Source organism: Macaca mulatta, chromosome 4, assembly GCF_049350105.2.
Source record: "Macaca mulatta isolate MMU2019108-1 chromosome 4, T2T-MMU8v2.0, whole genome shotgun sequence".
In the NCBI taxonomy this organism is placed as follows: domain Eukaryota; kingdom Metazoa; phylum Chordata; class Mammalia; order Primates; family Cercopithecidae; genus Macaca; species Macaca mulatta.
The window spans coordinates 125,106,523-125,124,716 of record NC_133409.1 but is presented as its reverse complement, the minus strand read 5'-3'; the positions used below and the strand labels follow the sequence as shown (position 1 = coordinate 125,124,716).

The 18,194-nt window shown below is 38.8% G+C and overlaps 2 protein-coding genes across 10 annotated transcripts in view; both read left to right on the top strand.

Annotated features, from left to right (window-relative positions):
- The window catches only part of ZNF451 (zinc finger protein 451), an 82,433-nt gene extending 80,058 nt beyond the window's left edge, over nucleotides 1–2,375 (top strand). For 7 of the 8 annotated variants that reach the window (XR_003728605.2, XR_013416066.1, XM_077998857.1 and 4 more), the window contains one exon: nucleotides 482–2,375. Coding sequence is in view for 4 of the 8 variants with exons in the window: in XM_077998857.1 (XP_077854983.1) it covers nucleotides 482–528 (47 nt within the window). In the remaining 4 variants the exon portion in view is untranslated. 8 annotated transcript variants of the gene reach the window in all.
- The window catches only part of BAG2 (BAG cochaperone 2), a 406,790-nt gene extending 389,563 nt beyond the window's left edge, over nucleotides 1–17,227 (top strand). Inside the window, exons 2-4 of one of the 2 annotated variants that reach the window (XM_077998742.1) lie at nucleotides 4,922–5,083; nucleotides 14,269–14,378; nucleotides 16,003–17,156. In XM_077998742.1, coding sequence (XP_077854868.1) covers nucleotides 4,971–5,083; nucleotides 14,269–14,378; nucleotides 16,003–16,415 — 636 coding nt within the window. In that variant the 5' untranslated portion in view covers nucleotides 4,922–4,970 and the 3' untranslated portion in view covers nucleotides 16,416–17,156. 2 annotated transcript variants of the gene reach the window in all.
- Nucleotides 17,228–18,194: the final 967 nt, after the last annotated feature.

Here is an 18,194-nt window from a genome sequence, read left to right as displayed (position 1 = left end):
GGATGCTTGAAGCTAATTTTTCCCCAGCTTTATTGAGGTATAATTAAAAATTAAACTAAATTTTTAATGGCCTGTGACATTTTGTCATTTCATGGAGTTGCCTTTCTGTTTAAAGTCTTATATGTATCACCTCGAGTCTTTTAGGAAATAAGTGATATAGATTTTATGTTGAAATAAGTTATTACCTGTCAGTGATTTTAAAAGTTTGTTGACTTTCTACATCCCTAAGTGGAATTAACTTGCAAGTTCCTTAGCACACTAAGTTCATATATAAAATTCAATCAAGATCATATCTAGATTTTCATATTTCAAAATACTCAAATTTTTGGTAGAGAAACTGCCAAGTTATCCTATATTTTTCCATTGTGATTTTACTTTCCTTCTTGAAAAGATGAATACAGTTGATGAAACTTAAAAAAATATAGCACATGTTGAGTAGTTTTCTGCCCTAAGTATTAAAATTCTATGTTTTTTAATGCAGATGTGGAATTAGAAGAAGCTATTAGAAGAAGTCTTGAGGAAATGTAATTAAAGATATTACCACACAACATCAAGTGGCCTTGAAGAGACTCAGATAATGAATTCTTGAGTTTGTTTTCTAAAGGAGACCAGAAATCCACTATTACAAATGTATTTGAAAACATGGTTTTGCTTTCATATGTTCAAAATTTGATCTTTGTTTTGTATTTTTGTGTTAATGTGCAAACATGTACAGAAGGAATAGAATACATGTTCATGCAAATATAAATCATGTATTCTAATATAGGTATAACAGTTTCCCAGTTAACTTTGAATTTATATATTTAGATTTAAAGGATTTAAAAAAAAAAAAAAAGGAAAGCTCTTAATAGTTGTTTCCCAAATAGCATTAGTTCTTTAATTTTATTTGTACTGTACAAATGATTCTAGTTTATTTTTTTAGGAGTGAAAATGAATATAAAAAAGGTGACATAGGTCAAGTTTTCCATAAATTCTACTTCTCATGTGGCACTATTATATATTACCTTTGAGATCTTTGTTTATGTTTATTAGAAGAGGGTAATGGAAACTGATCATGGAAACACTTAAAATTTTATCAGCAGTGTTCTTTGTGGGTGCCATGCAGATGTGAATTATTGCTTTAATTAGAGCAGCACATTGCTAAAATAAAAAATACACCTTAATTTTTAAGAAATAATTTAAATGAAACAATTTCCATTCCTTTTACCTGCTTAGACTTTTATGTGACTTGTATGATCTCCTGTTTAAAGGGAATGGTGTCAAAATATTTGCATAAAATTATTTTTCATAATACTAGTCCTTTTTTATATATTTGTGTAAACATAATATCTTCAAGAAATAATGTTGAAAGCCTACTCAGGAATAATCTTCCTTAACTCTTTAAAATTTTTATTTCATATAGAATGTCTTCAGTTTAGTTATTCACTGAATTGTCAGTTTCCTTCATTTGGTATTACATATTTAATTCTTAAATATTGAGGCCCCATTGTGAGTAATACAAAATACGACATAAGTAGAAGACTAAGAAGGGCTTGTCATATGATCTTTGTGTATATGCTTCATGTTATTTGACCAGAAATGTCTTATCTCTAAAAATTTTTAGTAGTAATTATTTACCAAACTTAAAAACATTTCCATAAATATAAAGCTTTCCTTTATATTTAAGACAAAATATAAAGGCTAGAATTTTGTTCCTTCTCTGTAACACTAAATATTTTAGTGTGAAAGTGAATTTTTTTATTACTATAGTCTTTTCAATCTACAAGTTGTGTTTTTAATTTCTTGATATGTCACTTCTGTTCCTCCCTGCTTGCATTTTTTTAAAAGTAGACATTGTGGCTTGAGAATTTATCAATCATCTTTCCAAAATGACCACATTTTGCTTTTAGTTTGTATGTTTAAGTGGTCAAGCAAGGCTCTAGGAGATAGTCACTGAGCTGGACCTTAAACACATCTGCGGGAGCTCACAAAATAGTGAGGAGCAAAAGAGGCATTCCAGAAAGATGAGTGGTTAAGCAGATGTGGGGGCAGGGCAAGAGGAGACAGCTCCTTGTTGCCAGAGATTCTACACAAAGGTGTCATGGACACTGATGCTCTATTAAGAAGCTTTTGTGGTGTGTGTGGTAGAGAATAAGGCTTTTGATATAACAGGAAAGGGATATTTCATCATGACTCTTAAGAAAAGGTAACTGGGTTGTTTAATGTTTTAATTGATAATTGTCACTGATTGTATTTCTACCTGTTAAATAATTAAAAATCATCTTAAAATTCATACTTTGGCTTTGATTTAGACAAAAGGAGATGTAATCGCTGTGTAACATTAGAGAAAGTTATATGGATTATCATCAAAAGTAAATGTTTCTAACATTGACAAAGATGCTTATCTTTTCATTACATCATTCACTCATTAATTCATTCAGTCACAAAATATTTATTGAGTACCAACCATGTGCCAGCAACTATTCTAAGCACTTGGAATATACCAGTAAGCAAAACAAAGCCCTTTACTCCTCTGTGGAGCACACATTGGTGGAGAGAAGGAGATTGTACAATGTTAGTAAGCAAGCAAATAAAACTGCATATCTGATGGTGATACATGTAACGAAGGAAAATGAAGGGAAGGGAATAAATAGTGCAGGGACAGGGAGTTGCAGGGAGGCTTGCTATTTTTAATAGAGTGGTCAGAAAAGATCTCACTGATAGGTAAACTTGAGCAAAAACCTGAAGAAGGTGAGGGAATGAGGATGAAAATATATATAGGGAAGAGAGTTCCAGGTGGAGGAGGGGAAGGTCCAGACAGGAGCTTAGTATATTCAAGGAAAAGCAGGAAGACTAGTATCACTGAGAGGATGAGCTAAGAGAGTAATAGGAAATGAACTTGAGGTTTTTCTAATGACCTTGGCTTTTACTCCGAGGTAAGGAGCGATTGAAGGTTTCTGAGAATAAATGGTATGATCTGCCTAATTTAGGATTGCTGTAGTTGCTGCACTGAGATAACATGTACATGAGAGGCAAGAGTAGAAGCACGGAGACCAGAGAGGAAGGTATTGTAGTACTTCAGATACTAACTTACCAGGTAGCATGAACCAGAATGGTGGCGGTAGAATTGGGAAGAATCTGGATATATTCTGAAGGTAAAATTAATGGGATTTACTAATGAGGTGGATCTAGGATATGAGAGAAAAAGAGTTCAGGATGATTCTAAAGTCACTTGATAGACTTTCAAACCACTCACAAAATGTGTTTTGTTTTCGTTTGTGTCATGATAAAGTATTTTTAATAAGGTCAAATAATCCCCTACCCCAAGAGTTAATAAGGATTTAGAATGAGTTCAGAGGGAATTGGGATCCAGCCTTAAGGGCTTCAACTCTGTTCAAGTATTTAAATGACTTTGATCTCTGATTAAAGGTGCTGGTTCAGCTTTAGACTATTATTATCTATCATTTTCTGTGCCGTGTACATTAACATCCTTGCAGTGAGAGGCATAGAGCTATCAGGAGAGGGGACCAAAACCTAACTTTTTAAGTAGACTAATCTTTGTATCCTCAGCTCTATTCCATCTTTTACCGACAGCTGGTGCCTGACCTAGAGGCCTACTGCATCTTTTTGTTAACATTAAAAGTTGGCCTGGCGCGGTGGCTCAAGCCTGTAATCCCAGTACTTTGGGAGGCCGAGACGGGTGGATCACGAGGTCAGGAGATCGAGACCATCCTGGCTAACACGGTGAAACCCCGTCTCTACTAAAAAATACAAAAAACTAGCCGGGCGTGGTGGCGGGTGCCTGTAGTCCCAGCTACTTGTGAGGCTGAGGCAGGAGAATGGCGTGAACCCGGGAGGCGGAGCTTGCAGTGAGCTGAGATCCGGCCACTGCACTCCAGCCTGGGCCACAGAGCGAGACTCGGTCTCAAAAAAAAAAAAAAAAAAAAAAAAAAAAAAAAAAAAAAAAAAAATTAAAAGTTGAGGACTTCTTAATGCCAATTATTTCACTCAGAATATTTATTTATTTATTTATTTATTTATTTATTTATTTAGACAAGGTCTCGTTCTGTTGCCCAGGCTGGAGTGCAGTGGCGAGATCTCGGCTCACTCAACAGGAATAATTTTAATAGCAAAAATTAAAAACTCCTTCATTAAGTCGGGCGTGGTGGTTCACACCTGTAATCCTTAGAATGATAAAAATGAAGTAAATTCACTTTGTTTCCTACATCTACCTAGATAGGGAAAGATGGAGTAGCTTTTTCTTTTTTACTTAATAGCTTCAGCGTTGTCCGAGCATTCGTTACTCTCATCTTAGTATAAAGTGGTAACAGGAAGGTCAGGTGAGTGTGGGCTGCCTAGGAGCTGCACTTAACTGCCTTCTGTTTCACAAAAGGACCTTTTCTCCCTATATCACAGGACCCTTAATGTCGTTGTTCTTGCTTTGAATTATGGGTGCTGGAAGAAACTAAACGAAGCCATCACTGAGCAATACACCCACAACCCATCGACCGATAGGAACCTTCGTGTGGGGGAAGTTGGTTACTTTTAGGCTGCACGAAGAGGCGGGGCCACGCGGGGCGGAGCTGGGGGTGGTCTGTGGGTCCGGGCGGGCTTCGGGTAGTTCCTGGGTCCGAGGAGCAGACGATCCGCTGGCCACATTAGGCGCTCAGTCTCTGCGTCTGCCCCTCCCCGTGCCTCAGAGACTTGCGCTCCCCAGGCCCGAGCCCCTGTGGCCCGCGAACCTCTTAATTCCAGCCGCTGCAGCCCCCTCCCAGGCCCGGCGTCCCCGAGCCCCGCGGGCGCCGCGCCTGCCCTTCTTTGGCCACGCGGCAGCCGCGGTGTCGGCGAGTCCTCCCGGGTTGCCCCCGCGGGCGTCAGAGGGAGGGCGGGCGCCCGCGTGGTGACGGCGACGCCTGCAGCCCGAGGAGCGCTCCACTCGCCGCCGCCGGAGGGGCCGGTGACCTCTCGGCTGCCCCGCGTCGGAGGCTTAGATGGCTCAGGCGAAGATCAACGCTAAAGCCAACGAGGGGCGCTTCTGCCGCTCCTCCTCCATGGCCGACCGCTCCAGCCGCCTGCTGGAGAGCCTGGACCAGCTGGAGCTCAGGTGAGCCGCGGGCGGGCGGGCGGTCTCGGGCGTTCTGCTCGCCGCGCGGGCGGTTAGCGGACGGAGGCCGCGTGTGGCGGGCCGGGCCCTGGGGCACAGTGAGGCTGCGGCAACAGAAGTTGCTTGTTGAGATTTGTTGTGGATGGACGTGGTGTAGTTTTGTTTATTTCTTGGATTTTCTCCCCTTGTCCAAGAGAAAACGCATTGTAAGCTAAACCTGTGAGGGCGTGATGGTGGCCACACTTTGATTAACTTACCTAGGTGTTGGGGAGCAGGAAAAAGAGGAGATAAAAGTTAAGAGGTGAGATTCCATGCGATTAACGACTGTGGCAGCGTGGGTCTGCAGAGCTTCTAGAACCTTCTGTGTGGCCCCAAATGTTTTTAACTTACTCTTCTCCCGTCATACATTTTTAAGGGAGGCAGCAGTTTACAGTGGCCCTCCACGTGAAGTTAAGTTTCCTTGCTTCAGAACACTAAAAGAGCAAAAATGAATAAAACAAAACCAACCCAGCAATCCATTGAGACCAAAGATTAGAGAGGAGTGAGGGGTAGGCAGTAAGTTACCGGGTGCTTCGTGCAGTAAAGACGTTGCGGCTTCTCTTTATCCCCTGACCTGGCGGACGGGATTCCGCGGTTCCGTTTGTCTCTCAGTATTTATTGGGCACCTCCCTACATAGAAGACGAAGTGTTAGTCACTGGCCTGAAAGTATGAAAAGATAGTTTTCCCTTTTTCTTGCTTAAGATTTTATTAGGTAATATAGTAGTAGACTTGTACAGAATTTCTAAACAATATAATGTTAATAGATTTTTGGAAAGACTTTAACGGTATATTGAAAAGTTTTATCTACTTCCTGTGAACGTTTGTCACAAGTTACTGTGTAAATTTTGTGAGCAACTGTAGTTAAAAGAAAACCTTGTTAGGCACCTGGAATTCCCTGAAACTGTACACAGGAGTTGGTTCCATAGTTTTCTCTAGGTTGTGCATGAGCAAAGAAGCATGTGAGCCAAAAAGTTCAGGAAACACTGCATGTGTGTTTTATCTCCCTCCATTAATACACCCAAATATGAAGTGTCCGTTTGCCGAGAAAATACTTCAAAACCACGGCATCTCTTTTAACAAGTAAGGCATTATTATTGTTACTATTGGGAGAAAAGAGCCAGAGAGTGAGAGATTCTCCGCTCAAAATAATTTCTTGGATGGCAGCAGAGAAACCTAAGCCCTACACGAGGTTCTGGGGTTCCACTCAGAATGAGGCAAGTGGAAGAGAGAAATAATGCTTCCTCATGGATTTTCACAATACTAGCAAACCTGACCCGTTCCACTCCCAGAAAAAGTAAAGCGCAAGTAGAAATTGGTGGCCTCAGTTACTGGAAGTCCCTCTAACTGATGTTTCTTTTTAGGGAGCCGCATAACAAGTAACACACCTCTCTCCATGTCTTCAGAACGTTGAGGGCATGTTCTCAACCACTTCACTCGCTCTCCCCTAGTTAGAAAGAAAAGATTTTTTCCTAAAGGAATGGGGAGGATGTTACTCCACCCCGCCTTCCTTCAAGCTGAGTCATTGTCCTCAAACTTGAATTAATGCCTCACATGTGGTAGGTACAAAAGCCCTCTGAAGTGCTCCTCTTAAAAAGAAAGCCTCAGGTTTTGAATATTATTATATTCTAATGTTTGATTAATGTAAAATGAATTCTGATTACTGCACATCAGTGATTAAATTACAACTTGCTTAATTAACATTTGAGCTGAGGAGAAAAGTGATTAATATGTGGCTGTTCATTTCAAGGACTTTTTTTTAGTAATTCTAGACTTTTGTAGGCCTTTTTTTTCTTTTTAAAAAAGTAATACTAGCTGAAAAGGATTTCCTAAGGTAAGCAAAAATAGAGAAAAATGCTAACATTGATCCTATTAAAGTGTTTTTTTGAAACCACATGGGCAATGGCATAGAACACTACACTATTAAAAACTAGAATCATGCGTACAAGATCGATTTTTAAATGAAAACATGAAACTCATATGTAATTTTGCTCTAATAGTTTGATTTTATGTTAACTAATAAAGTAGTGTAACTGGGTAGAATAAAACCTTACCGTTTGTACTTAGAAGTGTGCACGTAATGTTCCCTAACCACATCATCCTGTCAATTGTGGAAGAAATTTCATACTTCATGACCTGGAGTATGAACTGATCTACATGATTAAAATGTTTGGCAGCAGTTCTACAAACTGTTAAAGGATTTCCATTTATCTCTGATGGAATTTATCAGTACACTAGGCTCTTTTTTTAGACTGCATTTTGTCTTCTGTATTTCTTCCTTCTACAGAGGTGATTCCCTTTTCTCCCTGTTTTTATGATCAATTCTAAATGGAGTCTGAGTTTTGCATTCCTCAGTGGCTCAAACCATCTTGCTTATTGTTACTTTTTAACAATTATTGTAATTTATAAAAAATACTATATTACAACTTTATATATATATATATATATATATATATATATATATATATATAATGTTTTCATCCACAGTTCCTGGCTCATAACTCCCATAACCCTTATGACAGTCTTACGTTATAATGTTGGGGTGCTTTAGGCCTCAGGAAAAAGAATCTCTGTCTGACCTTCTTTCGCCTGCCTTGTTTCTAGTCTGATTGTGGGTCAAAAGACCCTCATTCCAGAGAGGGTCCTGTCCCATGCCCTGGAGGAAGGAATTCAACACCCAGAGGCCAAGAAGAATCTGAATAGACTGGTCTTGTGTTAGAGTGAGAGCATACCCATTTTGTCCAGTCACATTTCTACATGGTTATCATTCATGCTTATATAATGAAGCAAGCCTCCATAAGAACCCGAAAGGACAGGGTTTGGAGAGCTTCCAGATAGTTGGACATGTGGAGGCTCCTGGAAGGTGATGTGCCCAGGGACGGCATGGAAGCTTTGTGCCCCTTACTTCTTGTACCTCACGCTACACATCTCTTCATCCATGTCCTTTGTAATACCCTTTATAATAAACTGGTACATATAAGTAAGTGTTTCCCTGAATTTTGTGAGCTGCTCCAGCAAGTTAAACCCAAAGAGGGGGACATGGGAACCCCAATTTGAAGCCAGTTGGTCGGAAGTTCTGGAGGCCTAGACTTGCAGCGGTGGGGAGTGGGGTCTTGGGGACTGAGCCTTCAACTTGTGGAATCTGACACTGTCCAGGTGTAGATAGTACTGGAACTGAGTTGGAGGATACTTAGCTGCTGTCCACTGCTTGTTGGTGGGGAAAATCCCCCACATATTTGGTCACAGTAGTCTTCTGTGTTGTTACAGTGTGAGAGCAGAGGAAAAACACAGTGTGAAAGTCTTTTCTAAAACACATGCTATTGTTTATTCATTTAATGTACATGGACTATATGCCAGGCCCCATGTCTTTGTGGAAGTTACTATTATCACCATTCTACAGATAGGGAAACTGACGCTTAGAAGCTTAAATGACTTGTCCAAAGTCACACAACTAGAAAGCAGTAAACTCCACATTTGAACCCAGGAAGCCTGGCTCTCCAGGCTCTAATACTTTATGCCTGAATTTTCTTAAATATGTCACATTTCAAAATGTAGGAATGATATATGGATGAATAGATGAGTTTCCTCAAAGAGATAAAAATTCAATCTAAATTGGCCTTAAATTCAGGGGCTACTGAACACCCACTATGTGCTAGGTATTGGGTAGCTCATAGAAAGCTCAAGATGGTAATGAAGATATTTGGGAGATGGGTTTTGGAGACTGGCAGGGGGGAAAATCATAGGACTGGGAGATTGGGTTGTTACGTGTTTCCCAAAACTTATGACATAGTAGCTCCTTCTGCCTTCCTGTCATTCTTTCTTTGTGGCTTAACCTGCACCCAGGTAGTGAAGGGCTGGGGTCGGGGGTGATAGGGATCATTCGTCTGGCTTAAAGTTTCATGTTAGGGTGTGCCTGTGTTCCAGGAGTCACAAAACAAGATGGCATCATAGTTAATATCGTATAACAGCCTGTAATTTAAAAGAACGCTTAATATACGTTGTTATTTGAAACTTTAAAAACTCTTTGAGTTAGGTGGAGGGCACATGCTCTCTCTCCTAGAAAGGAGGGAAGTGGGGTCCATAAGGATGAAGTGGCTTGCCTAAGGACATGCCACTGAAGAGTGGCTCTTCACACTAAAAACACTAGTCCCTTCTTTTACACCAAAATGTCTTGACAGTAAATGTAATTTAATATTTTGGCAATTAGGGAAACCCTTCAGAATTTTACATTGCCTAAAAGTGATCATTATAGCATTCTTTTGATATAGGAGTACGGAATAAGAGACAGAACTATGAGTTTAAGAACCTGTTTTAGGCCGGGCGTGGTGGTTCACTCCTGTAATCCTAGCACTTTGAGAGGCCGAGGTGGGCAGATCACCTGGGGAGGTCAGGAGTTTGAGACCAGCCTGGCCAACATGGTAAAAACCATCTCTAATAAAAAATTCAAAAATTAGCCAGACATGGTAGTGCATGCCTGTAGTCCCAGCTACTTGGGAGGCTGAGGCAGGAGAATCACTTGAACCCTGGAGGTAGAGGTTGCAGTAAGCTGAGATCACACCACCGCACTCCAGCCTGGATGACCAAGCAAGACTCCATCTCAAAAGAAAAAACAAACCTGTTTTAGAAATTATTTCTTTCAAATCATGGTATGAGCATTTGCCATTTTCCCTCCTTTTTATGAAAGCACAAATTCTCATTAATAAATAAGCCCACATTCATAATGGTAAGAATATAATAGCTATTATTACTATAAATACATGCCAGTGCCAATTCTAGATACATTATACATATTAACTTGTGTGTGTGTGTAATTTTTTTAGTCAGTGCTATCAGTCAGTTACACTCTACCTGCTTTACTTCATTTAGTCACAAGCACTGTTTCCTTATTATCCCTGTTTCATAGGCGACTGACCCCTTTGCACAGCTAGTAGTGGCACTGCTGGCGCAGTTATCACTGCATACTGTATTAGCTAACATATTAATAGTAGCCACAGTTTAGGCAAAATTGCTGTTGTACTCCCCTAAGTCTCCCAGCAGTTTGCTGTTTTGATACTGAGGCTGCAGAGGTTTGTGAGGTGCCCAAGACCTGGGGGCTAGCTGAGGATGCATGCGCTCCGGTTTTGTCTTCCTATTGAGTACTCTAAAATGTCTTTTTGTCAAAGCCTGCTTAGTTGTGATTTCATGCAGAGAGTTTTACAGGAGCACAGCCCAGGCCAGCCTTGATGTGAGGAAAAGTTCTTTCCCAATTTGGACGTGTAGCTGCTTCCAGGATCTGTTAGTAAAAACAGAACTGCCCCTCTCCGCCAAGAAAAGTGTTGTCAGATGAGATATTAAGAAACATGAAGGATAAAGTGAGATGGTCCAACATTTCTCTAACCAGAGTTCCAGAAGAAAATAATAGAATGGGAGACAGGGAATATTCAAAGATACAACGGCCAAGAATTTTCTAGAACTAATGGAAAAATTGTAGACAAAAGACATGTATATGAGTTTAAGGATAGCAATAGCTGATGAACAATACAAACATTACTTAAATTAAGTAGAGCTCTAGGTTCAGCTTTTTAAAAGAAAAAATGTAAAATATGAGGTAGTCCAGAGAGTAAATGGATGTACCAGGGCCAAAGGGAGCATGAATTGCCTTAAGGGAGGGGATAGGGGAAGCTAAGGAAACAATTCCTGCCAGTGATTGGGTTTTGAAAAGGAATCACCCAGTAGACAAGGGTCAGGGAGAAAGAATGCTACCTGAAGAGGGAATCGGACATGAAAAGCCCATGTTGCCAAATAAACCCTGAGATCTTTACATTCTGGGAATGACATTTTACCTTTGCATGAAATGAAAAAAGTATACATAAAAATGTATATAAGAAGGTCTATAAATGATAAAATCTGGTTTTCACAGGGATAATGCCCTGGTAATTTCTATTATGTATTTTAAAAAGCCTTGTGGGGTTGGGGGGGGGTCCCAAAAACACAAAATTTAGCAGTTCCATCTAATTATTTGGTGTCATTTAATGATAAAATATTTTTTCATATGAATGATAGGCTTATTATTTTTTTCTAGAATGTCTTTTTTTATCTATTTTGTTAAGAACATGAACTTATTGCTGTAACTCGTAAATGAAACCTTCCTTTTCAGAATAGTGTTGTTCTCTCTTATCATCTTACAATTGAATACCAGCCGAAGAAGTGTTGAAAAATTAATCTCTTCTTTCAGCATCTTCTCATTTACCAATCAAATGATTCACCTGTGTCATTTGTCTAAATATTGGAGTCATGGTTTGTGCTTTTAGCATAAATATTTAGTGCCAACTCAGTCTCTTTCCTATGTTCTGGGCCCTAGTTTATCTTTCTGAGAGATTGCTAATGTAAAATGTTTAAGTAAATAGTGAATGGTCCTGGAATAGGGCCTGATACTTGCATTACTGTTACTTTGTAGAATATTGTATTTTGATTGTGTTCTCTAGCCAAATTTGTCACATGAGATTCTTCCCAGTTCTTTGCTTTTAGTGGCTCTTATAAACACAGACTTTGACATATATTTAATATCTTGAAGAATAAAGATATCCTGTGATGTTACAGCCTGTCAGTACTATTTTGGGGTATAACAGGTGGGTAACCGAAGGGGAAAAGGCACGTGTGTGCTTGGGGTAGGGGGAAGATCCTTTTATGGAATTGAACATGCTAAAACATTGGTGAAGTTGTTCTTTCTGTGCACACTTAAGACAGCAGTTAGGATTAGATCTCTCATGAACTTCTAAGACCATCCAAATACTGGGAATAGGTCTGTCACTATTTCATTTTGCAAAAGTTGGCAACTTACTGTAATTCATAATAATAAGGTACCCTGGAAGTATACAACATGTTAAATATACAATATGTATATTTTTATTTTGCTCTCATGATTCCCCAGCTTAGTTTTTTAGTGACTGGGCACAATTATGTGTATGTATAGTGTGAGTGCATGTGTGTGCAGTTGAGTGAAGTGGGGAAAGTAGCGCTTCTATAGTTTGATGAGGGTTTTACACAAAAAAGCCACAGAGACTTTCCCTTAAATTTGGGAAAAGACAAAGATACCCCCATCATTGCCACTGTTTAATACAGTACTGAAGGACCTTTTCTTAAAAAAAAAAAAGTAATAGAAAAGTAATAGGATTGGGAAGGAGGAAATAAAAACTATGGATGATATGGATATGATCATTTACCTAGAAGAACCAACAGAATCAACAGACTGAACACTAAAATGAATACATGTAAATCAAGGTCGCCAGTGACAAGATAAACCTACAAAGACAACACTTCTCAAACCAGTAAAAATCAACTAGAAAATACAAATTCACAAGAGCAACAATATCTACAAAGACTACTATGAAGAATACATGAGAACTCTATAGAAGATCTGAATAAATGAAGAGACATATATCATGCCCTTAAACAGAATGACGTTATAAAGATGTCGAATTTCTCTCATTTTTTGAGAAACACAATAAACGTACCCTAGAATTTATATGGAGAAGTAAAAGTCCATAAATAGTTAAGTTATCTTTAAAGAAGATTGAGGGGCATGTTCTATCAAATATTAAAGTATAGTACAAGGCTAGTGCTATAAACAAACAAAACAAAACTGGGCACTAGTATAAGAACAGTTAAATACACTAATGCATGGGATAGAGATTTTAGAGAGAAACTTAATACGCATTCGCTAGGGGAAAGATGGATTGTTTGGTAAATAATGTTGGGGAAAATGGCTATTTGAAAAAAAACAACATTCTTAACTAACTACATACAAGGGTTGATTCTAGGTGGATTAAAGACATAAGGAAGGTAGAACTATAAAGTTAATAAGAGAAAATATAGGAAAATATGACCAAGGGGTAGGGGGAAGACCTTAGGTCAAAACTTCAAAAGCATAAGCTATAAGGCAAAAAAAAAAAAAAAAAAAAAGATGAATTGGATCACATCAAAATAAGAGTCTCTCTTTAGTGCCAGACATCCCAGACGTGGTTCATATAAGAGAGGATGAGAGATGGCTGCAATGTCTGTAACCAACAAGAATTTCTTGAGTATACAAATCAGCAAGGGGACAGTAACTCCTGTTTAAAAATAGAAAAACAAAATAGGAAAAGTCTATGAATAGGCTAACAAGGATACAAAGAGATGTCTGAAATTATTAGGAAAACGCAGGTTAACCTGACATACTTCTACTACACTGGCAGCAAATAGAAAGTTGGCAAATGCGGAGTGTTGGTAGGGATATGGGGACTCCTGTGCTTTGCTGTGGAGAATGGACAGGTACAGGTATTCTGCAGAATAATCATAGTACTAAGTCAAAAGCGGAGTACACATACCCTTTATCTCAGCAATTCTGTCCTGGTATATGTCCTAAGGAAATCCTCACCAAGATCCAAAGGGGAGATGTATTCATAGAAGTGTTATTTGTAGTAATAAGAAGTTGGTAGACAACCTGAGTGTCCATCTCTGGGAGAGTGGAGAAGGAAAAGCAGGTAGGTATACACATGGAGTATTATAAAATATGTAGCACCAACTGATTAAAAGTACACATAGGGGGCTGGGTGTGATGGCTCACACCTGTAATTCCAGCACTTTGGGAGGCTGCGGTGGGCAGATCACTTGAGGCCAGCAGTTTGAGACCAGCCTGGCCAACATGGCGAAACCCCGTCTCTACTAAAATTACAAAAATTAGCTGGGCCCGGAGGCTGAGGCATGAGAATCAGTTGAACGCAGGAGGTAGAAGTTGCAGTGAGATCGTGCCACTGTGCTCCAGCCTGGGGGACAAAGCAAGACTGTCTCCAAAAAAAAAAAAAAAAGTACACATAGGATCCTGGATGCTAAGTGAAAAAATAAAAACAGAATGAGATATAAATTCAAAATATACAAATAATACAGATCTTGTAAAAACAAATACTATTAATTAGATAAACACTAAATAGAATTGCCTCATGAGCTGGAAGGAAAATAGGAGAAAGGCAAGTGGATAAAAAATAGAAAAATGAAAGAATTTTAAAGCAGAAATGAAGAAGTTTTGAAAAGTTTGGTGATCTTTAAACTTGATTTGGGTTGAATGAGAGATAAAATTAATAGGAAGAACATCCTGCATACAATAACCGTTTTGTTTTCCCAATTTCTATAGGGTTGAAGCTTTGAGAGAAGCAGCAACTGCTGTTGAGCAAGAGAAAGAAATCCTTCTGGAAATGATCCACAGTATCCAAAATAGCCAGGACATGAGGCAGATCAGTGACGGTGAGAGCCATCTCCACAGAAGGGGCTCGTCTTTTACACTCCTTTAAAGAGTTTATGATAAGTGTGGGTCAATTTTTGCTTGACTTTCGGTATGCGTATACTAGGCCACAGCATTTAATGTGAGCCACAGAGAGCAGCTGCAGCTGTCAGTTTATTATAGCAGCCACTTACTCAGAGATTTCTTCCAGCATGCTCTCTACCCCAAGCCATGGCTGGGAGAGATAGGAAAAAGCCTGCAAGCTCAGAAGAGCTGGCCCCAAGCAGTAAGGCCATGTGTTTTATCCCAGGTTCACACTCCTAACTTCAGTTCTTCACAAGTTACTGGACTGCAAGAGATTAAAAAACACAGAGGAAAAAGGGTGAGAATGGAAGCAGAGAAGTAGAGACCAAAAAAAAAAAAAAAAAGATGAATTGAGGTACAACATAAAGAGAGGGACAAAATGCAGAGAAAATGAGGAAACTTGTAGGACCAGTAAAAGGCATGAATGTAAAAATGTGCTGTCATTTTCTTTTTTCTTTTTATGAGATGGAGTTTCACTCGTCACCCAGGCTGGAGTGCAGTGGCACGACCTTGGCTCACTGCAACCTCCGCCTCCCGGGTTCAAGTGATTCTCCTGCCTCAGTCTCCTGAGTAGCTGGGATTATAGGCGCCTGCCACCACACCTGGCTAATTTTTGTATTTTTAGTAAAGACAGGGTTTCACCATGTTGGCCAAGCTGGTCTCGAACTCCTGACCTCAGGTGATTTTGCCTGCCTCGGCCTCCCAAAGTGCTGGGATTACAGGCATGTGACATCACGCCTAGCCTGTGCTGTCATTTTCATGTGAAGAACATGTAATAGGTAGGAATAGGTCACTTGTGATTTTCTTTTTATTGGCACTGGACTTCCTACTTGGGCTCCTTTGGTGCCACACAGGCCACATGTTACTGGGCCAAGTGACTGGTGAGATAAGTAAGCAATCTAAATCCAGATCAAAACTGTTACACATCTATGGTAGGCCATGATCTAGTCTCTACACTGTCCTGCCCAAAGATCAATGAATTAGGAAGTTACAGAAGCAGGAGATTGCTGACTTTTTCATATAAATAATGAAATGTTGATAGAGCTCCTCATGCCGGTCAAGACTTTAGACCACTGTCCTGTTTCTATCTGGAGAAGCATGAAGTCAGTGCCTAGTATTGATGCCAGCTTATCTTCTATCATGGCTATATTTTCTCAACCAAAATTTGGGGCAGTGTATTCTGATAAATGCACATGTCGTTATGGAGAGATCTGGGACATCTGATCTCTGGAGCTGTACCCAACATAAATCCTATATGTGCTTACTGCTCAAAGGGTTAAGACTTGATCTCCATCCCAGTTACAAATGCATACCTACCCAAACTTTTGCAAACATGCCAATTTGAGAAGTCATCTAGTATCCCATATATAAAGATTGTCAGGAAATGGTATTCTACAACCTCTCTCTGTAATCTAATACATTTCATCAGTTAATCTTACATGCTATAATTTTAGCTTGTATCTTTAAAAAAATTTCATAGCAGATACTTAATACATTTAGTCACAAATGCCTTAATGTTCTTGACACAGATAAGTTTATGTCTCATATTGATTGACATTTTAGGAGAAAGAGAAGAATTAAATCTGACTGCAAACCGTTTGATGGGAAGAACTCTCACCGTTGAAGTGTCAGTAGAAACAATTAGAAACCCCCAGCAGCAAGAATCCCTAAAGCATGCCACAAGGATTATTGATGAGGTGGTCAATAAGTTTCTGGATGATTTGGGAAATGCCAAGAGTCATTTAATGTCGCTCTACAGTGCATGTTCATCTGAGGTGCCACATGGGCCGGTTGATCAGAAGTTTCAATCCATAGTAATTGGCTGTGCTCTTGAAGATCAGAAGAAAATTAAGAGAAGATTAGAGACTCTGCTTAGAAATATTGAAAACTCTGACAAGGCCATCAAGCTATTAGAGCATTCTAAAGGAGCTGGTACCAAAACTCTGCAACAAAATGCTGAAAGCAAATTCAATTAGTCTTCAAACCCAACAGCATTTACACAATACACATGGTGTAAAAATGATAAAATACTATTTTAATTGATAACTAGTTCTTTATGTTAGATATAACCACTTAGTTGATACTGACAGTTGTTTCAGATGAGGAAAATATTCCATCAAGTATCTTCAGTTTTGTGAATAACAAAACTAGCAATATTTTAATTATCTATCTAGAGATTTTTTAGATTGAATTCTCATCTTGTACTAGGATCTAGCATATTTCACTATTCTGTGGATGAATACAGTTTGTGGGGGAAAACAAGTGTTCAGCTAGGGGCAAAAGCATCACTGCTTTTTCCTGTGCTTTGGCGTGGAATCACGCAGTCACCTTGGGCATTTAGTTGACTAGAAATTCTTTACCTTAAGCAGCACACACATTTACTACACACAGTGTTAACAAAGCACTGTGCTTAGAGGGATAAAAAGGAATCACAAAACAACAGTCTTTCCAAAGTTGTCTCATTCCTCAATGTTAAGGCATCTATATCAAATTATTTTGGATGTAAAGATTCCTGTGTCTCATAATATGAATGTATTTTTTGATATACAAGAAACTATGACATAAAATGTGAGAAAACCACCTATAATTTGCCACTGTGAACAATTATATATCTGCTTCATCTTTTCTCAAATGCATCAATTCTCTAGAATTCCTATATTGTAACTTGCCTTTTTAAAAAAGTTAGATGCTGATATAAAGCCTGCTTGTCAACTTAATGAGCTCTATTTTGTGTAGTTATATCTTTCTTTATCCATTCCCATCTTACGGACATTTAGGTTGCTTCCAGCTTGTTGCTATTACTGCAACATATTTTTGTACGCAGGGCTTTTTCCTTCTTTTGTTTTCAATTTTCTCTGTATAAAGGCCCAGCAGTGAATTATATTGGATCAAAGGGTATAGACATTTTCATGGCCTCACACACTTATTAAAAATTTTTTGTACAAAGGTTATAGCAATTTATACTTTTTTCAGTAAATAAAATATAGCTATTTCACTGAACTCTTTCCAGCACTGAGCATTAACACTTAGTTTGCATTTTGTTTACTAAAAAGGTTGACCAGTGTGTTGATTCTTCTTTTATCTGTGATAAAGTGAAGCAACTAGAGAACACTTATTTGTTTAAAGTAACTAGTCCTGTTGATATAAACGCAACAACTTCCCTAGATACTATTTTGAAATGAACACATCAATTTTTATTTCAATGTAGGTATTCTTCACACTGAAAAACCAAATCAGGATCCAAACTGATTTTATATATGTCTCTCTCTCTCAATGCAAGCAATATTGAACTTCTTTTTCTCTACAAAAATGCCAAGTTAGTCTCTTTATAAAAAGCAGTTAAAATCTGAAGACATTTGTGTTACTTCCTTTGCCAGCTCCAACTCTGCCTTATTTAAATCTTTCCATTTCATGGGAAACATTAATTCTATCTATGGCAAAGCCACTTGGTTTGTTAGCAGACTCTGATTTGCTGTCATCAGGCTGTGAGATGATTTTTTTGTGTGCATCATTTTTTTCTTGACCAGCTTTTTGAAAATTAAGAAATGGATAGTCAGGTTTTCTTCAAGTTCTCAAGTATTGTCAGCATTCGTAAATCCCTTCCACTCTGGGAACTACTACTGCTCCCTGCTTCCCATGGCTTCCACATCAGCCCAGGACTTTTTCTACCACAAATTATTCTGGTTCTGCCTCCTTGACCTTGGTATTCTTAGCATTGTTTTTCCCATTTTTTTTGCAATGGAGTTTTTTTTTGG